Source organism: Lissotriton vulgaris, chromosome 4_2, assembly GCF_964263255.1.
Source record: "Lissotriton vulgaris chromosome 4_2, aLisVul1.2, whole genome shotgun sequence".
Taxonomy (NCBI): Eukaryota; Metazoa; Chordata; class Amphibia; order Caudata; family Salamandridae; genus Lissotriton; species Lissotriton vulgaris.
In genome coordinates this window covers 23,906,757-23,928,698 of record NC_141692.1, presented here as the reverse complement: position 1 = coordinate 23,928,698, position 21,942 = coordinate 23,906,757, and the positions used below count along the sequence as shown (strand labels likewise).

The following is a 21,942-nucleotide window of genomic DNA, read 5'->3' as shown; positions in this document are numbered from 1 at the left end:
GCACAATATGCAGCAATAGGGTCTGACTTTCGATTACCGGCCTGATCTACGTGGTCTGGACACTTCTACCCATTTGTGAGTGTGACCTCTAAGCTAAGAGTCATGAACCTTCAGTAGAAACAAAGTCTCAGAATCCAAGCCACTCCCAGGGGGCTCTGTGCACAGTAGTCCATACTCTACCAGTTGTTTCACTGTTCTACAAATATTAGAAGACTTACTTTGCTGTAGCAATGCTGCGAGGATGATGACCACCAAGGCTAGAAGAAATGAGAAGATGCAAGCGGCTACGAGACACGGGAAGACAAAAGGCCTGCAAGAGAGGAGCAGGAACACGGTTTTAGAGCAGGTTTGTGTGGGGTTACAGCAGTGTTTCTACACATAGCTCGCTCTACAAGGTTTTAAAGCGATGCAGCATACAGTATTTATAGCGGGAGACTTTTTCAGGGGCCAATTAGAGGTGTTTATTGCAGGCGTCATGTTACAGCATAGTCATTGTTACTTAGATAGCTTAGTACATGGTATCTTGACAGGCTTTGCATACACTGTACAATGCAGGTAAGTGACAAAGTACAATTCAATACGAGTCGCCCACATACACCGTTACACGCATTGGCATTGGCGCACTGGTGCTATCCTGGTTCAAATCCAATCCATGTCAGCGCATTCCAGATTGTCAAGATAAGTATCATCTTTTTACACCCCACAAAACCTCTTTTTTTGCCCTTCAAGGCTCAGTAGTTTCCCCCATACTGTTCAACCTACACTTGGACTCACCTGGGGAAATTCTCAAATCCTCTTGGTCTACCGAAGCAACAATATGGAAGGCATTTAGATTTATGTAAATATAAACACTGATCTGTCCATTGATCCCCCCTTTAAGGAACAACATATCTTCACAGCAAGCAGGTGAATCAGAGAAAAAACAATCAATGCGTCAATACATATCTGTATTTGTAAAGCGCTACTAAACACCCATGATGGTTTCCAGGCACTGGGTTGTGGGGCTCAGTTAAAAAGACAGGTCTTGAGTCTTTTCTGGACGTCTGCCAGCAAGGGTGATGTCCAGAGGTGAAAGGAAGGGCCTTTCCAGGACTTGGCGGTGAGGTAAGAGAAGGAAAAGCTTCTGCTGTGGTTTCAGTGAATGCGTGGTGTCTGTGCAAGGATGAGGGTGGCAAATCGAAGGTTTCTGAATGGTTGGGGGGAGTTCAGTCACTGGTTGACTGGCGGGGCAGCGGTTTGGTGTCGTCGAGTTCCTCGCATGTGGTCCTGCGGAGGCAGTTGCTGGGATAGTAATCAATGCTCCTCTGATGCTGGTAAGTTCCCTGTGATACTCCCCACTGCTGGGGCATGCACAGGTCACCACGAGGCCTTCTCTCAATGATGGTCTCAACCAGACTCTGCTCCTGCCTTTTCTCAGGGTCATCGTCGTCACTCCGCACACACGCTATGCCCTGATCAGCATGTCAGCAGTCTTCACCGCAGCCCCACCTGGCATACAGAGTCGCAGACTTCACATGTGCACACGGGTACTGACCCCATCGGTGCAGCAAATTAAACGGCTCACTTCATAGCGGCCCTTCCCTGGCATAAGGGGGGATCCAACTTTAACCTGCACATGGGCAACGACCCTTTTGGTGTAAGCAAACAATTTTATTTCAGGTTCCATTATGTGACACTCAGTAGGAGCAGGCCTGCAGAAGGTGCACTTAAGTGAACTTTAACTGTTTGTACTTTAGCTGTAACAACAAGCCCTTGAGAAATCAATCAATCAATCAACTTGGATTTATAGAGCCCGGCAAATTACCTAAGAGGGTATCCAGGGTTCTGGCAGGGCTCAGAGAAAGAGCCATGTCTTGATCCCTTTTCTCCTTTCCTTCAGGGAGGATGCTGTTCAGAGGTGGATGGGGAGGTTGTTCCAAGACTTGGCGGCGAGGAAGACGGATCCTCCTCCACTGTAGCTTTTGCAGATGCCGGGAGTGTGTGTGAGAGAGGTGGAGCGCAGGTGTCCAGAGTGTTGGAAGTTCAGGCGGTGCTTCATGTATGTTGGTCCAAGGTCAAGAAGGACCTCGTAGGCGTGTGTCAGGATTGAAGTGGCATCTTTTCTGGATGGGGAGCCAGTGGAAGTTCCTAAGGTGGGGGATGATGTTGGTCCATTTGGAGAGGTCGAGGATGACTTAAGAGGCACCGTTGTGTAAATCTAATATGTAACAAATAATGAAGCTAAGAAGAAGTCTTCTAAAAGGTGTAAAATATAAAGTTAAAATGGAGCATCAAAGTGGGTCATTGCCGGCCTCAGTACATCTCTGAATTGTACAATATATGGAGGGGTTAAAGCAGTCAACCATCTGACTTTCAAATGCACCCTGGAGACTCAAATGGGATTCACCGGCAGTGTCCTTCACTAGTTCTCCCCCTACCTTTCCAACCAACACATGTTCACATGGCCACTTTCAGATCTTAAAAGCTACCTCTTATCTGTGGTGTCTCCCAGGATTCCATAAAGAACCCTATCATCCTAATCCTCTTGTAGGAGCTACCTGGTGTTCTTTCACAAGTGAAAGCACCAAGATTCACCAATGTGCTGATGATTCACAACTCTACTTGAAAGTATCCTTTGCTTCAGACATCCAATGCCTCCAACACTGCTTTAAAATCATCCAGACATGCATGCTCAGAATCTACCTGAAACGGAACTCAACCAAGACAGAATTCCTGTTTGTTGAGACCAACAAACAAAAAGCAGGAAAAACCTGACTCAATGACATCAACCCTGATGGCAATGAATGCCAACATTCCCTGCGTGCCACGTCACTAAGATTCACCCTGGACACCAACCACACCCTCAGGGAACCCATTGCCAAGAAATCAGACATCTTGGTACCAGCTCTCTCTTCTATACAATGTGAAACTGTTTCTTCCAGAGAGTGACTCCAGACCTGCTTATCAAGCTCTTCTACTCTCATATCTGGTTGGTGGTAACATCCTGCTCCATCTCCTTCCAGACTCCACACTGGCACCCCATAAGGGCATCCTACACACTACAGCACATCTCCTCCGTGGCCTAAAGAATTATGATGTAATCATCCCCATCCTGCATCACTTACAAAGACATCACAACCATTACCCCCAGCTATCTTGAGGACAAGCTCCCCATACTGGGTGGGTGTTGGCGCATTTGAAGCCAGGACACCATTAGACTGCAGACTAAGAGGTACATAAAAAGAAAAAAACAACAAGGCATTAGGCATTTCTTTATCTATGAACCTAGGAGCTATAATAACCTGTATCTACCAGGAGCACAAAATTCTGCTCCAGTTTAGAAAAGAGTTGATGATGCACCTCTTAAAGAACGCCACAGGACTAACTGAGGACTTAAATAAGACATGTTTATTGCAAAACCTTGAGATGTATAACTGCATGCGGTATTTCTTTAATGTGAAACTAGTCAACAGGTAGTGAAGAGCTGTACAAGGATAAAGAAAAGCACAAAGTCACCGAATGGTAGTACAGATAGCAGGTTTGCGGACTATGAATGCTTTGTGGTGTAACATTCTTTAAAAGCCAATTAAACTTCAGTAGGATTTTGGGCTCCCAGATATCTATTTTTTTAACTTAAATATCTCTAAAACTACTGAACAGGTTTACACTAAATCATAAAAATCACGCTATCTGGACCAACATCTAGCTTTCTGCCATATTTATTGTAATTCCGTTCAGTGTTTCGGGCTGTGATTGTGTTCAAAAAATGAAAAATCCCCCATTGACATAACATGGAGCAACTGTGTTTGGGGACCTCCCTTTTTTCTTGGCCCCTGCTTGACGGATCACTCTTTCAGTGTACCAACGTACCATAGGTAGATCTATGCACACACACCGGCTCAGTGACAATATAGCCTCACAGGTGTTAGTGCACTTTACAATTACACATAACATATTACAACATAAAGTAACAGTTTGTGATGAGGGGACATCATTTCCAAAAAGAGTTATATCTTCAAACTAAATTGTTTTTTCTTTTCGAAAAGGAAGCTTCTAGGGTTATCATCTTTTGAAGCATTTCCTCTGTTGGAAAGGCTCTGCTTAAAGTTGTACTGAGAATTGCATCCAAAAGTTTTGAGATTCGGAATCAGTCTTCGGTGGATTTTTCTGCTGCCTGAAAGGAGGGTGCTTTTATAAGCCACTCATCGAGATATGGAAAGACATGATGACTTTTATTTCTCAAATAAGTTTCTTTCGGTGCAATGCATATAGTAAATATTCTTGGTGCAGTCATTAGACCAAAAGGAAGTACTCTATATTGATAATGGAATCCAGCCTTAATGCTTGCCACTATTGTTACCTGCTTGGCGGGGGACTTGATTTTACCGGACTGCCCTGCTGCCAGCCCTGTTGACGATCACGGAAGTGGCTTCCCAGTTGCTCCATTTTGCTGCGAGTTAAGTTTTCCTTGCTGCAGCCCCCGGGGACCACATTACCCGGCATTCTTTTGGTGGTACAACCTGTATACGTCACCCTACAGCGCCCGCTTAAAACATCAGGGCAACTCCCGCAACGCGGGACGTGCGCGGGCTAACTGCGGGCCCGTCCGCACCAGTCAGAGGCCGGAATAGGCTGGGCTGGGCAACCCCTCTAGCTCCTCCCTCACAAACTCTGGACATAAGGTACTGTTGTTTAATATTTGAGCCGACTCTGGCTGAGTCTTGACATTTTTGTTGGAGTTTTATCTCAAGTAGAAGGTCAAAGGAGGAAGGTTAACTTAAAAAGGCCTATACATATTTTCCAACTGTATAGAGATAGAGGGGAAACGCGCATGTGTGGGCAACAAACAAGTAGCAGCCCCGCCTAAAAGCAACTCTAAACCCACCTCAATAGATAGGATGCTGGAGAAAGCGTTGGGGGCAGTGGCAACAGAAATAGAGCAGACCGAGAGGCGTTTATCTATTACCCCTAATCTGGAAATTTCAATATCAGCCACTACTCCCATTCCTGAGTCCAGGTCCGGAGCCTAGGAGCACTCTCACGCCTCACCTGCATCGGTAGAAGGGGTACCCCTAGAGTCACCCAAAGCTAGGTCCAAAAAACAGTCGGTCTGAAATGTAAAAGCCAAACCCAAGCAGATAATCAAACAGCCAATTAGTTGAAAAATACAACCCCAGACTATTCAACCCAGAGGTGTTAGTGAACCTATTTGTATAGAGGACCCTACAGGCCCCACAATCGAACAACCTGTGTGGGTTACAACCCTAGTGTCTAACCTTCATGCTCAAATGAAAATTATTGTAAGAGAAGAGATTGGTTTCCTAACTGAGAAATTAGATGGGTTAGCACTTCACCTGAAACAATGGGTTAAATCCTGGGAGCTAACTAGGGATACCAATAGTTCCAATAGCATCCCATGACAGCAGGACGTAAGGGCTAATCCTGTGTCAACTTCCCATTCAAAATCTAAAAAGAATCCATCGGCAGAAACTTCCTGCAGCATCCAAATATTAAGGGAGCAGGCCGGAAATAGACCTTTTGCTGAGCCCGCCCTGGCAGCAAACATTAGCTCTCCTCAGTCAAAAAACACAAGGAGGCTACACAGAAAAATCCCAACGCAGAATCACAAGCACCCTGCTTTGCTGGAATGTAAAGAAAGGACTTATGTCCCTCCTGCTGTAAATTTACCCCCTGCAGCAACCCCTTATGTAGCAATCTTAGTTGGGGTTCCTGGCCTAAGAAAAGGTTTCATGGAATCCCACCAAGAACTGAAGAACAAAACTGTACATTGGCTTGTGAATAACACCAACTTCTGTTACGAAGATAAAGCGGAGATCCTCACAACAAGAAGGGTGGGATGGATAGGACGACGTAACAAGAGTATACAAGGTGATTGTATAATACTTAATTTTAGAAACTCGTATATAAGAGTCCTTAGCCCAGAGCTCAGGAGAACCGATACAACAAATTCAATTGCTTCCTCTGGGTTACTTTTATCCACCAAATAGGCCGCAACTGTATGACCAATTGCAAGGGATGGGGTGGCGACGGTTCACTAACAGTCCGAACAACTGCGAACCATATAACCAAAGTCCACATTGGCTTAAGCAATTTGATTTTAATATCCCTATCAAAATAGATTCAGCCCCTTAGAAGGAGTTGACTGACTAAAAGAACCAGCCTCATGTAATGAAGAGGGTGCATGTGAACTCTTCTTAAAACTGAAGATTGAGGGCAACGAGGCAGATCTCTGTAGAGTGGTAGTAGTAATACACAATCTGTAAGTGAGCATGCCCAACATGGAAATCCCAACTGTTCAACATCTATAGGGCCAATGGGGAGCGATGATAGTGGACAACAACAAATATTGACTAACTTCCCCTCCTCAAAGAACACCACTTGCAGTAGCCAGATTACCCGGGTTTTGTCATGGCACATAGCGGGTATATGTAATAAACTAAACGACCCAGATTGGGTATCTTTTATTAATCAATTTGAGGTCTGTATGTTTCAAGAAACCTGGGCAAGAGGGGGGATAATAAATCCAGGTTACGCATCTTTTAGTATTCCTGCAACAACTGCGGGTCTGGGGAGACCATCGGGGGCCTTATCACATGGATAGGGGTACATCTTGGATTCCGGGCCGTACAAGTTGATACAGGTTCCTTAGATATTCTGTGTGTGCAACTGCGGTTCCCTAACAAGCCACCAGTTGTCTTAATAAATCTAGACCTACTTCCCGAGGGAAAGAATCTAGTACGATAGATGACGTGTCTACATTTTTATGCTCTATTGAACCAAATGACGTGATGCTAATCGGCGGGGATCTAAACTGCCATTTTGAACCACTTGAGGGTTTGTATTCAGTAGATTCATATGATGAGGACAGATCATTGGAAATACCTGAGACTAGATGTCCAAAAGTCAAAAAATGGACCACCCTGGTGATGCAGCTGAACTGTCTGGCTTTAAAACATTCCCTAGGAGCGTGTAACGGACGGGCAGTTTCTGATACATCAGACGGTTACACATTTTATAGCAAAGAACGGGGAGGTTTATTAGATTATATTCTAATTACCTGTAACTTTTGGAATATGATGATTGATTTTAAAATAATACCTCAAACAGATAGTGACCACCATGCGCTTTCATTAGAACTAAAATCTCTAAACCCGACCAATGTGTCTCCCACAACCCCACTCGATTTGAGGCTGACTATCACCAACTGCAGGAGGAAAGTTCGGTGGACTGACATCCTTCAATCACAGGATAGGATGAGCAGTCTCTACCATGCGCTCATTCCTGTGCTTGAAGAGATGTCTGATATGAAAATGCACCTTAGAGATGCTACCACCCTGGAAGCAGTAGAGATGAACTACGCGAAGCTAAGAGAAGTCGCTCTGACTTTTTTTCCCCCAAACAAAACTATGAGACCCTTTAAGCCATCATTTCACCCATGGTTCAATAGCTCATGCCATAAGGCCAAAAGAACACTCACATCCTCAATTAAAGCCAATAACCGCGAGCTAATCAAAAACTCAAGGAAGAAATATAAATTAGCACTTAGAGAAGCTAAACAAAGATGGGAAAGGGAAACCTGGGATTCGCTGAAAACACCTCTCGGGGAGAGAGATATGAGGGTGTTCTGGGGCATTGTAAACACAGGCTCATCTGCCCCGACAGAGGCAGTTGAACCGAACCTGGCTGAAGAAGTATGGAGGGAGCATTTTGAATCCCTCTATGCGGAAGAAAATAGTCCTGAGCGAGACCCTTCTGCTAGTTGCCAAGTGGGAGTAGTCTCTCCCGAAAGTACTGGGACAGCCATATCCTTCCAAGTAAATGATACATCCTTAAGTATAAGTTCAAAGGAAATCGAGTTAGCGCTGGCAAAAATAGCACCTGGTAAAGCTCCAGGCTTGGACAAGATTCCAGGGGACTTATATAGGAGCAAGGTATCTATATGGACTCCTTACCTTTGTGTCCTCTTCAATGCCATATATTGGGTGGTTTGAAGATACCCTCTAGCTTGTTGGGAGATGAGATAATTCCCATCTTCAAAAAAGATTCTCCACTCCTTCCAACCAACTACAGGCCAATCAGTCTTATAGACATACCCCAAAATTTTTGTTGCAAGAGTACTGTTAGCCAGGCTACAATCCTGGATGGGGGAAAACGAGGTATTATCTTGTTTCCAGGCTGGATTTAGGGAAAAGCTGTCGACCCTTGATCAAGTCCTAAGACTACAGCTACTGTATTGGAAAACTGTTAGTCTAGAGGGGGGCATCCTATACCTAATATTCATCGACTTAAGATCGGAATTCGATTTGGTGCCGTGGGAAAAACTATGGTTAGTCTCCTTGGATCAATGGGTGTTCTGCCATATCTAGTTTATCCTTTTTAGGCGTCTCCACCAAGACAATTTTGCCCAAATAAGACATGGCAGAGAAGGAAAACTCACCGCCCCCATACCAGTCAAATGAGGCGTACGCCAGGGCTGTGTCCTGGCTCCTACGCTCTTAAGACTCTATATTAACGGGCTGATTAATGCCTTACAAACAGAAAAAGACCTAGATGCTTCTAAATTAGCCTCCCGTCCTATATGAGCCCAATGATGTTTGCCGACGACACTCTGTTGATTTCAAAATCCCCAATGGGGATTCAAGGGGTTTTAGACAGATTTGAACTTTTCTGTAAGGATAGCGGTCTAGAAATAAACCTTCAGAAAACAAAATTTATGGCGTTTAACAGTCCTAGAAGTACACACCCAAACCCCGCTCTAAACGGCAAACCTTTGGAGAGAGTCGCATCATGTATATACTTAGGCATTACCATAACTGATGATATGGATTGGGGGCCCACATTAAAAAGTCAACACTAAAACTAGCTCAATCTACAGGGGGAATCATGAAGGTTTACAGCCGGTCTGATAAGAGAGGGGTTAGCCCGGCACTAGAAATATACAAGATACAAGCACGAGGTGGAGCAATATACAGTGCCGAGCTATGGGGCCACTCAAAATTTGAGTCCTTGGTAAAGGTGGAAAACCAATACCTTAGACAACTATTTAGGTTACCCATAAGCACCCCATTGGTCCCGCTGCGCCTTGATGTAGGAGTGGTGGCAATCACAGATTTATTAGGTCTGAAACCGCTAATGTTCTGGTGGCGCTTGTGGACCCCCCCAGAACTTACACTGTACAGAGAGGAATTAAGGGAAGTTATGTTGTTACTGGGCGCCGCAAAAATTCATTGGTTTGCTTACATCAAACTCACCCTAACCAATATGGGGTTGGGTGAATGGTGGTCCGAACCTGCCCGAGCCTGTTTCGAATTGTCGAGGAAAGAGTTGAAGACTAGATATGAGGACTCTAAAATGGCTCAACTTAGCTCTAGCCCCATTACTGGCAAGCTCACTTTAGCTTTCTTAGAAATAAAAGAAAAATCCTGTTATGAGGCAGTTTTAGATTTAATTACTCCTGTGGAGGCAAGAAAGCTTTTCTACAATTTAGGTATGGGGTCTTACCGCTTAAATGTTTCACAGCTAAATGGAAAAACCAGACTATGACCCACTGCCCCGCATGTGATTTTCCTGTGGAAACGGTGTTACACGTTTTCTTTGCTTGTACTGGCTACCAAAAAGCCAGGAAAAGGTGGCTAGTCCAGATCTGTAGGAATACAGGTAGTAGATATTATATGGATGCCTTTCGGATATTGAAGTCAGATTTAAGTATTCCGATTGTCTTCTCTGTAGCATGATTTTTGTTCCCTATGTGGAACACTAGAAGGGCTCTCTTGAAACTTGTCGGGGAGGCAGATGGGCTCCTCGGGAACAATACTACTTCATAATCTGTATAACCTGCCGTGACTAAGGGTTGTGTTACTAGCGCATGGAAGGGTTCTATTCTCTTTTTTCTCAAGAACTTTTTAACCTAGAATATTTCTTTATTGCACTACACACCAATCACTTTATGAAATCTATTGTGCAATCACCTTCTGGAAAAATATGAGATACTTCATCATGTTTAGATGCAGCAGGGAGGTCAACTCCTAGCTCTTAATTTTCAGTGTTTGTTCCCATGAAATGTTGTTATAACAATGCTTTCTCTCTGCATATTTTAATGTATATTTTATGAATCTGTGCTTTTAAGGCCGTTTCGGCCGAAACAAAGTTTTCTGAACTGAAACTGGAATCCAGCAACCTCCAACCTCATGTATTTTAGTGAATAGGATGTGAAAATAGTCATCCTGTAGATGTAGAGGTGTTATGAAATCTCAGGAATGTAATAACTGCAGGACATCCTGTAACGTGGCCATCCTGAACAATTGCATTTTCAGAAATCCAACACTTGCCTCCATTTGCCTGATCTCTTTTTTAAGAGGAAATACAAATCTGTATTTTGGAGAACCTAGGGGACTACTTTTATAGGCATCTTGCATAAGAGATATTGTATTTCCTGTTTTACCAGATGGATATATTTGTGTTTCCTCCTGTGAGGTTGTGACCATATTGAATTAGGTCTAACACCAAGTGATCTGAAAAGATAATGCTCCAGTTCTTGTAGAAGTCAGAAATACAATGCTGTACAATGGAGGACAGGTGGGGATGGTGAACGATGCCAAAGAATTGTCACAGGCATCACATTGTTTGCTACCCTTGTCTTTTAGCTCTTGTCTTCCTTCTAAAGATTTGCCTTGAATAAGCAACCACGGGTAGAGGTCTGTATTGCTGCTGTGAATGCTGATTATGGAAGCCTTGTTGAAGTTGCAGAAAGAGTTTAAATCAGTCGGATTGATAGCTTCTTCTAGTTGAATAATGTCCCTTATCTCTGATTCCCTGAAAGAGCTTATACCTACATTTCTGTAAAATTCCCAGCGGCATAGCTGTTTCCATATCCCATTTTACTGCCTGTCGAGAATCATTAATGTGTTCTCCAAACAATGCACCGCCATCAAAAGGAAAATCTATAATCTCAGAGTGAACCTTTGATCTGAATGATGTTGCCTTCAGCCAACTTTGATATCTTAATACAGCTGCCCCTCCAACCTGTCAACATCCCGTTGAGGAAACGTCCAAAGCTGCATCAATGATCTCAGAAAATATCTGTTACTCTTTCTAACTAATAGGTTTAGCCGCCTTGTGTTTGTCTTCGGGCAATAAGACTATACATTTTGAAAGATAGGACCATATCTGGTGCTCGTATCATCCCAGAATGTCCAGAGTGTTGGACGCTCTAATGGTCATAGCATCAAAAAGGAAGAACAAGGGAACCCTACTCAGATAGGGTCTCTTCAGGACTTATGATGTGGGGGACATCTGGTATTGAAATTTCTCAATGTAGGTGAAGTGCGTGAAACCTGTGTGCAAGTGAAATAAAATTACTCACTTGGAAACCCAGCCACGTTCCTTAGCAAGTGCGTGGCTCTAACAATTCCGTGGGGTGCACAATGGCTGTCCTTTCTGCTTCAAGGCTTCCCTTCCATATGAAGATGTTGTCCTTGTTTTTGCGGGCACTAGAAAGCAGTCACCGCAGCCTAGATTGAGTCTTTTTATGAAGAATAGGGTCTGTAGCGAGGCACTGCTTTCGTCCGTCCTCACTGGGCGCGTTGACCTGGTCATAGCAGCCATAGCTTGAATTCTTTTTTTTGTAAACATAATTTTATTGGTTTTAGAGTTTTTAAAACAAGTCGTATTTGAACCAATACTAGACCCCGATGGGGATAAAAAATCTTCACAAGCATATTAATGGCAGTACCGGAAGCCACACATATCCATAGGAACCTAGCCCTCATAGGAACATTTTTACACTAGGCCCAAGTCCCCCTCTTCAATCCATTTGTTCCATATTCTATCATCTTTAGCCGGACATCTGCATGCTTCATATACCAGCTTCTTCTTCTGAGTGCACCAGTCCACCCCTCTTCTCCACAGTGATAGCCTAGTGCACCTCTGGTACTTCTAGTGAGCTGCAATATCCCATTTGGCTGGCAATAAGGCCACCCCCAGTAGTGCTGGTTTCCCCCATGCCCTCCAAAGCTCCAAACTCTACATTTAGGATCCGTGAGAGTTCAGCGACCACTTTTCTCCAGTATTGCTGTATGTGAACACATGTCCAAGTCATATGAAAAAAATCAGCGGGTGCCTGAAAGCAGAAAAAGCATGAGGGGCTGAGAATGAATTTTGCTTGATACAGCATGTCGGGGGAAAGATATGCACAATGTAGATAACAGGTCTGTACCAGGCGCAGCCGTGATGAGATGGCCAGCACCTTCAGAGCCATCAGAGCATCTCTCCAGTCTGCCTCCTCTAGCGGGCCAAACCAACCGTCCCTACAATTTTTGATCATTGTTAAAGTGTGTGGGGCATTAATAATGAGCATCCTATATATTTGGCATACTCCCCCTTTAACCAATTGTCCCATCATACCTTTGGCTTCCAGTGGACTATATTCTGGGATTGAAATGCACCCGTATTTCATGGCGTAGTTGCAGGTATTTGTGGAATTGGGTTCCCAACAGGGAGTAGGGTTGTTATGAGATCTTGAAAGGAAACCATGTGAGAACCCTTCCAGACACCCCCCAGGAGAGTGATACTGATGGTGTTCCACCGTGTAAAGCCTTCCAGGGATGTGGTCTCCATCATCCACATGCCATGCCATAAAGAAGTTTGTTACGTAAGTGAGGCCGACCATACTGTGTGTCAGTGGGCTGCCCTTCACCCCCCAAAGAGCAGCTGGGTAACCTCAGGGAGCGTAGCAGGAATCGGAATCCTGCAAGGATTAGGGAGAAGCCCAGTCTGCTCAATTCCAAGTTGTAAGCTGGGTCCCACCAACCACCACTCAGCCTTCATTAATGACCAGTTGGTGTGATACCAGATAGTATAAGTAGAGGATGGATGCGCCCAGCCCGCTGTCATAAGGACCCTGCTGACAGTTCCTAAACCCTATTGTGGTTGTGAGTTATGCCAGAGAAAGCCTCTTTTCACAGAGTCCATCCGGCAAACTTGAGGAATCGGGTGGTGAAAATTTGTTAGGCGGTTGAGGAACACAGAGGTATCACCATTTTGTATAAACGGTGCTGCAGGCCCTAGCACGTTCGCCCAATGGGCCCGCTAACATCCACCTGTGACCGCTGCTTGATGTGGGCGCCAATGATGTCAGTCTGCCGGGGGATCTGCTCATGCCCTCATACTACAGCGATCCCCTCCGTATTCCACGGTGCCTGCCTCCAGCTTCAACTGGATCACTCAGCTTCCACTCAGGGCCACCATCTTGTGGGCCGCAGCCGACCACCGCTCAGAAAGGAGTCCATGCACTGAGTACATGGATGGAAGGTTCTGTTGGACTGGAGCAGCTACAAGAGGCCGCTGTAATCTTGATGCCTCAAGCCACTATAGCTGGAATCCTTTCCCGATATTGTCTAGAAACTAACCCTCCCTTTAGGAAATTGTGGAACCAGGAGTAGTAAGGTTCCTCAAACGCCTTTGTGCTGCCGGCATGACCCAGAATGAGTAACTGATGAGGCAAGCTGATAAGTTCTCTGGAGCTTCATACTTCTTCTCGAGGTGAGAAATGACCCTTCCTCTGTAGCAGGTAATTTCTTTAATTTGAGTTTATCTGTCCATAAATAATCTACAATTAGTATGGACCTCACAACCTTCAAAGGCATTTTTTTAAAGTCATAAAAGAAACAATCTGCCTGTTTTATTGGCATTCGAAGACCAAATCTTTCTGATGCTCTTACCAAGAGGCTGTGGACACCCCTAGGCTGTCTGGAGGAGTGCTAGCAGCAGCAGTTGTTAGAGGAGCAGTGCGTGGAGCTATTTAATCATTTGATTCCTCTCTCATAACAGACTGCTGATCATAAGGAATTTCTCCAACTTCTGGTTCATCTGCATCATCGTCATCATCCTGAATGGTGACAGGATCTAGCATTCTGGGTTGAGTATATTGCCCTGGTTGAGCCACTGGCATTGTTCCCTGAAACATCAGACGAGAGGAACTTCAAGATGGTGTAGTTCGATGAACCAAAGGTTGTGAGGCTGTATAGGTGGATTATCTGCCTCCAGGAATCTTTGATCATAATCCTTCGACAATTGACGGTGATCCATCACCAGGGTTATCGGAACCAGCAGCATGGGTTCCTGATAATGTTGGTCTTTACAAGAGTCATCATAAGCAAATTGCTCCTGGAATAATTCAATGGACCTAGATCTTGACTGAGGTCTGTCCTTAAAGGAAAAATCTCCGTTTACATAGGTGGTATCATCATCATCATTCTCATTCATTTTTTGCCTTTTAAGATCCAATTGAGGAGGGCTGTATACCACCCCAAAGGGCTATAGTCCCTTTTGGACTTGGCCCATTTTCCCTAAACTTTTTCGCTTTTCACCCCCCTCGTTTTAGGATGTCTACCCAATGGTAGAAAGATGTATAGGCCATGTGTGTTGTGAGACGCCATGCTAAATGTAATGCAATGGTGTGCACACTTGTTAACCCCCATTGTAGGAATGCACCCTGGTGAGATGTCGCTTTTTTAATGGATGCCATGGTTGTGTGTTGTGCCACCTGACTGTGGTAGGTTAGCGGTCTAGATGTTCGCTTCCCAGCCATCCTAGCTTTTGAAGGGAAAGCCTGGCACCCAGGGTGCTCTACTCCTGCCCCTGAGCCAGTTAGAACCAGTTCACCAGAGGATTCTAGAAGCTTCTGGCACTGCCTGGTAGGTGAAGTGAGGGGCGTATAAGTAGGGGGGCTGTGCCACCATGGGCTCAGACAGAGCAGGGATATGAACGTGAGTGGACCTGCTGCCAGGGGATACCGCCACTTGGGCCTGTGTGCTGGACCCTGCAACCAACTAAAACCCCTCTGTTGTCCCCAGGGCTAGTGGAAGCCCCACTACAGGAGTACAGACTGCTGCACAGGAGGAGTGCCACGCTACAGTGAAGGATGGTTGACAGTCTACCGCCCTGTCCTGATGAGTACCCACTGACTGCTGACCTTGCCCAGTAGTGCCTGCTGCTCTGCTACCTGGCCCCTGAAGAAGGAACGCCATCCTAGGTCCGTGAGGCTGATGGGACCTTGCGCTACGAGAGCACTACACCTTAAAGCACCTGGAGAAGAAGAGCGTTTACCTGACTGCCAGGGAGCACCTTTAACTGCGCCTAGAAGGAGGGGAGGAGCGCTATATTCAGAGTGCCAGCGAAGAAGAGCACTATCTCTGGTCCTAAGCTTGCCTGCTGACTAGTGCTTGGTGAGTGCAGCGCTATATTCCCGGCAACAGAGGTGAGGAGCTGATTTCTGTGGCACTCTACATGAATTCTACCCTAGAAGAAGGAGGTGAGGAGTGTGGGCACTGCCGTGCTGTGTGAAACTGTGTGCCTCTTGGCCCTAGTGCCTCGCTGGCGCTGTAGTTGGAGCGCTCTATTGCAGCCCCACGAGAGACGAGGTGGGAGCCAGGAACTGCAGCGCCATGTTGTGAGCCTGCTCGCCTGTGCCGCTTGCTGGTGCCTAATTTTGATTACCCCAGGAGGAAGGAGCAGGGATTCGCAAGCGCTGAGTGGCCGGGAAGAATCTTCTACTTAAAAGCGCTGCGGGTGCCTACTACGCGTGCTGCCGCGCTTTTGCATGAGTGGAACACAGCAGGTGCCCACCGCATTATTGCCGACACCGAGTGTGTTGGTGGCCTTGGTGTATATTAAAACTTAAGCGGGTGCCGACCCCGCATGCGGATACTGCTCGTAGGCTCGTCTCAAGAGTGAGAGCCTACCCCGCACTTTTAACTGTCCCGGGATCACCGCCGTGACCCGGGTTGCAGAAGGAGGGCAGGGCCACCAGAAAGAGAAGGAGCCACCGCCGGAAGTCCCGCCCCACGGACGTGGAAGCAGGAGGAAGCCGCCAGCGAGTGGTGGCGTGGCGGGGCTCCAGTGGTGACGAGGGAGCCCCGGGTTAACACTGGAGCCAGGTGGGAGCCTACCCTGCGCTGGCCCAGCCGCCCCAAAGACGCCTGCAGCCCCAGTAGTGCCGAGAGACCGGAGCGGGAGCCCACATCCCCAGTTGGAGTCCCGCAGTGCCCATAGCTGCTGAGTGAGCGGAGAAGGAGAGGGGGTGTCGAGGCACGGTGTCGGTGCCAGCCCCCTCCCCAGCCCAGCGTGGAAGTCCCCGAGGACCCGCAGGCGAAGACTGGGAGAGACAGGAGCAGAGACCCAGAGCCCGGTGAGTGGGGCTCAGCTGTGTGGTGGTTGGGGGTGTGTGTCAGGGCACAGCCGGTGCCCGCCCCCCGGAGTTAGAGTCCTGGGAGGGCTCCACCGTGAGCTGTGCTGCCTGGCCTAAGTTATTTATCACAGCTGCACCGCTGGACAGTGGGGAAGCTGCAACAGAAGAGGGATTCCCACACACCATCAGTCCAGGGCTGACTCACCTGCACTCAACTGCCCCGCTGGACAGTGGGGAAGCTGCAACAGAAGAGGGATTCCCACACACCATCAGTCCAGGGCTGACTCACCTGCACTCAACTGCCCCGCCGGACAGTGGGCAGTTGCAACAGTTGGGGCCCCTAGGGTTTGTGCCTGCAGGGCCTCCTTTGATTCGCAGCTTTGGGCCTACGCTAAGGTGGTCCCGGGGTGGGGCTTCCAGAGACACTGATGAAGAAGCCTTGTGGCCGCAGGTTTAGGTACAAGGCGATCCCTGCTGATGGTTTTATGCCTGATGTTTTAGGCATTATGGGTTACTATGCAGGATGTGTGTTAAAGTACGAAGGTGATGTATGCTTGCATGTTTATGCGTACGCCCAATAAGGTTCTGAGGCCAGCAATGCAGCCTAATGTTGTGCTTTTACGCCACTGGTAATGGTTTCCCCCCCGATGCGGATACTGATTGCTAATGTCATGCTAATGATTTAGGTGCCCCATGTTCATGCACGTACACTAGGGGGGGTTGTGCACCTAAGGTGATGTCTCCTGGTTTAGGTATATTTAGACGTCCCCTGACAGGGGCCTCATGTCGTGTGAGTAGGCCCCATGCTCATGATTTGTTGTGCTAACGGTATATGCCCCCATGTGGAAGGTGTTCATGCCAGGGAAGGTTTTTAGGCCCTGTGCCCTGCCTACACTATTGTGCCTGATGTTTTCCCCTAAGGGTGATGCCCACTGTTAATGTGGCTTCTGCTAGAGCAAAGCCCATTAGGCTGTTTTAGGTCAGGCCTAGTGCTCCGGGGCCTCAATATCATTTATGTCTAAGGCCTCATGGTTGATGTCTACTGATGTTCTATGCCAAATGTGAATGCTTACGTTTTAATTGCAACATTGGAACTGATAGACTTACCTTTTTTTTCATTTTCCCTGTAAATAAACCCCATTGTAAATATTGCCCTGACGCCAGTTGGCGCAGTATAGTGATAATTGTGATTACCTGTGTAGGTTTGGTACAATACAAAAGTTATTCTTTCCATCTAATCTGGTGTGGTCTCTTTTTGTGGTGTTCCTTGTGTGTCGTCTGTGTGTCCTGCGTGAATGCTTCACACATGTCCTGCCCGCTCTGCACCATGCTACACCATATCTAACAGTCCCCATCTTCACCTTCATTGGTTCCACCCGCTTCCAGTAAGCGCACAAGAGTAGTGGAGAGACCTTGCTTGGTGACGCGTCCTCTAGTCCTATAGAAATCAGGTCTTTTGTTCTCGTTGATGGTACAATCAACGAATTGTCCCTATGTTTAAACTAGGTTTGCAGTTTGGATGCTGTTTGCAATGAGTGTTTTCTGATTTTTATGCTCGTTGACACAACTGCTGTACTCAGTCAGTGGGCCTTTATCCAATTTTTCATGGAAATTACAAAAGTATACATGTAAGAATACATAAAAAGAAAAATCATAAGATCACCTCCTCTGCTAATAAAACTAAGTATGGGCGGTGAACTCCGACCGCTCAAGGAGTTTGTGGAGATTTCTGCGAGCTGCGTGTTACGTCAGGTTGGCAAGCGAGGAAAGTTCACCTCCTGGCGAGATTTTTCCTTGTTCGTGATCATCAACATCAAGTTGGGGAGCGTAAGCCTGGAACATTAACTTCCCGGCGAGATTACTCAATGCAGGCGGTCAGGTATCTCATTGCGAGTGGTCGCATATTCTCACGACTACTCACGTTTAGAAACTGCCTGCTTGCATTGAGAAAGATCGAGTAAAAATTGACTTGAGCAGCAGAAAGGAAGCTGCGCCCGCTTGCGCTGTGCCCGCTTGCGCTGTGCATGGTGCCGTTCACAATGATTGCACAGTGCAGACTAGCACCTGACACTGAAAATCACAGCGAACTGCATTTATCCATCACACTCTGCCGCTTGCGCAGCTCTGCGTAGTACGGCAGAGTTTTTTTTTTGCACTTCCCGGAGTTCTGCTACTCAAACTTTATCCAGGCTTAAATAAAGCATGAATGTATAGGAGATGACAAGTAAGGTGCTATGGAAAGGTAAACGACATTTAAAAAATCAAAGTATAAAACAAGCTAAAAAGGACCAACCCAGTTGAAAGCACCCGCTATAAAACCCACCTCTTCATAACCCTAGATAAAAAGCGGGTCAGATAAAAACAAATAGTGGGAGATTTTAACAATTGGAGAAAGCAGATCTCACTTTATTAAAACTCATGGGCAAAAGGAATGGACAGATGAATTCATGGAGAAGATGACTAAATCTTAGGTATAGCATGACGATACAAAGGAGTCAGGGAGGTAATGTCACAAGTACTTGCTGTAAGCTCTGGAACTTTAGACCAAAACCCTTTAGGCAGCAGGAGTTGATGGAACAGGTTAAGTATAAAGTAGGTTAGCAACCGATGATGAAAATTAGAGCTCTCAAGCAAAACATACGACTCCAGACCAGGAACTGCTTTCACTATGACAAATGTGGAGGGTGTAGGAAGCTGGCTCTGTATATACTATACCAAAGTGAGGATAGTGTGCACAGACTCCAGTGGAACCCAAAAGGTAGGCAGAGGTAAAGTAGATAGCACCTCACTCTCTATTTGTGGTAGTGGCAGCGAGATGTAAGGCTTTCTCAGAGGACAGTGTTAAGCATTTGTTGTTTACACTCAGTCAGCAAATGATTTCACACACTCAAAGACTGAACTTCAGACCAATTGTTTTTGTATAAAAGTATTCTCTTATCTATTTTATTTTCTAGAACCAAGCAAGCCTGGCACAGGTAAGCAATAAATGCTTTATAGTAGTAATGCAGTTGTAACACAGTTTGGATTACAATTGTATATGCGCTTTGCTTTGATCTACAGTACTGTTACTGAGAACTGCAATGCTTTGGAAATACAGTACATATACTTTGAGATTACTTTTCTTACACAGTGTAGTAAACCAGGATACTACACTGGGATATTTCCTGTAAACAGGTAAGTAAAAGCGTTTTTGGTATTTAGTACAGTTGTAAAAGGATTTTTTAGATTGCCCCCCGCTAGGGTCAAGGATGCACTTTTGTTACACCCTCAGTGGCACTAGGTGCAGAGTGCTGAGGCCCAATGTTATCCAATGGGGGATAGGGGGCCTCCGATTGGTGGCTGCTGACAAGCAGCCCACTGGGTTGTGGGAGAAAAGCTACTGGACTTAAGCTCAGGAGAAAAGGAGGTTTATGCCAGCACAAAAGATGCACCCTCAGCGGCACTGGGGCGGCCGGGTGCAGAGTGCTACTTTGATGTCAGGTGCCCAGTGGCTTTAAATGGGGAGTCTCCGGTTTGCAAACACACTGCAGGCTCAGGGACAAAGGTCTTCTGGGTGCGACCACCACTTGGAGAGGTAAGGTGAGATGTTGGGTGTTGGTTAGGCACCTTTGTTTGGGCCAACCCAAGGCTGTGGGGCGTTAAGTGCAGGGGTGCTAATAGGGTCGGATCTTCTTACCAGCTCCTAATCGTGGTTGGGGGGACCTTTCGGTTTGAGACTACAAGCGTCGGCTGTAGGCTTGAGGCCGGGCCGGGATTACTGGATCTCGGGTCAGGATCGCTGTGGAGACCTCCTCTTGGTGTTGGGCCACTCAAACTCGGGCCGTGAGCGTTGGGTGCGGAGTGGGGCAGACTCGCGGATCCTTGCGGAGCTGGAGTCTGTTGATGAACAAATCCGGTGTTCACGGGAGACAGAGTCTTTGGGATGGAAGGCAGGCAGGTCCTTTGGGTTTCTCGAGGTTGCTGGCTGCAGGACACACTTGGATTTTACTGAAGCAGGTTCGAGGTGGGGACAGGCCGGTAGGGCTGGGGTCAAGTCAGTGGGTGTCATTCTCTTGTTAGCTTCGGCATGGCAGTTCGGTCCTTCTCCTTCTTCTTGTCTTCTTCTGGTTTCTTGTCTGCCTTCTTGGTTCAGGGCTGCCAACTTAATACTGTATTTAAGGGGCATTTTAGGGGTCTTAAGGTCAGTAGCCAATCAGCTACTGACCTTAGGGTGACTCACCCATGTGGGCGAGTGAGCACAATCCCTAATCCTGATTCGGGAGCGCCTGACATCTGCAAGAGGGGAGGCGCTAATGAGTGGGCTTCACCTCACCTCCCCCAGCTGAGGGGGGGTTGGCAGAGGTGGGCACACCTTCAGGGCTAGGTAATTTTCCCTGCCTGTCTTCCCACTGAAAAGGAGTGGGGCCTGCTCCTCATAGCAGGGAGAGGCTGTAGGTCCAGTTACAAAGGCTGCCAGGCCTTTGAAGCTCATCTGCCACAGATGGCTCTTTCTGGCCTGGGGGAAGTGTGAACACCTCCACCCAGGAAAGGCTTTGTTTCTGGGCTCAGTGAGTGAAGGCTCCCACCCAGGGGTCCAGAGACATGTCTTGTGGTGACAGGCTGGTGTGTACCGGTCAGGAACCCACCAGAGGCTGGTCGTTTTTCAGGGCGCATCTCTAAGAAGCCCTCTGAGTGCATTTTTCATTAAATCCCACACTGGCATCAGTGTGGGTTTAATGATACCAAGCTTCTCAGTTTTCAGTGTAGCCATTATGGTGCTGTGGAGTACGTAATGACAAACTCCCAGCACCATATACTCTTAATGGCAGCACTGCACTTACAGTGTCTAAGAATGGACTTAGACTCTGAAGGGGTACAGGGCACATGCACCTGTACCCTCACCAGTGGTATAGGTCAGCCAGCTAGAGAGGTGACTGATTTATGCCAGGGCAGTGGGTTGCAGGTATGGCACACAGGGATGTGTGCCATGTCCACTCTTCACTTTGTTCTGCACCAAAACACGAAAGCCTGCAAAGGAGGTGTGTGGGGCTAAAGGTACAGGGCCTCTAAGGATGGCACAGTAAGTGCTGCAGCCCTTAGAGGCCTTCCCTGGTCACAGTACCCTGGGTACCTGTAGTACCATTTACCAGTGGCTGACCTGTGGCCAGAGAGTGCCAATCTGGTGTACAATGTACAGATTTGGGGAAAGAACACAGGCACTGGGCCTACCTGATTGGCAGGGACCCAGGACACATCAAGTCAAAGTGCATCAGTAGTCTGGCAAGAAGTGTCCGGGTGACTGCAACAGAAACCAAGCTTCCTACAGAGGGCCACAGCCTTACGGCCTGCAGCCGTCCTGTCGTTGAAAGCCTGTTTTAACCATAAGATGTCCTTCGTTACTATATGTTCCAGGTTGGTGAACAGCTCAGGACGGTCCAATGAACTGAAAATGTGCCTGACATATGCAAGCCAGGGAATACTCAACATATCTTCCAAGCCAAAACACTATCAGAAAATAAGCCTATAGAGCAGGGGTCTTCAAATAGGGGGGTGGGCCCCCCAATGGGGGCCTCAAGTGATCCCAGGCGGGGTGCCAGGCTCTGGCCAAACAAAGCGTTTATGCTGATAGCAGTGCTTTGTTTGGAGCAGTGGAGGAAAATGAGCAGCAGTAAGGCACTCTGTAATGGGCCATCACTAGCTTTGTCATTTATGCGCTAGCTGGGGAGAATGTTAACACGGTTTAACGGCAATGTTTAAATAAGTCTTGTTTTTAAATA

At 46.8% G+C, this 21,942-nt stretch overlaps 1 protein-coding gene across 1 annotated transcript in view; it reads right to left on the bottom strand.

Moving 5' to 3' along the window:
* Window positions 1–21,942, bottom strand: part of LOC147718170 (C-type lectin domain family 2 member L-like) — a 206,187-nt gene that overhangs the window by 87,232 nt on the left and 97,013 nt on the right. The window contains exon 4 of the mRNA XM_086919266.1: window positions 219–310. Coding sequence (XP_086775392.1) covers window positions 219–310 — 92 coding nt within the window. The remainder of the gene's footprint in view (window positions 1–218; window positions 311–21,942) is intronic.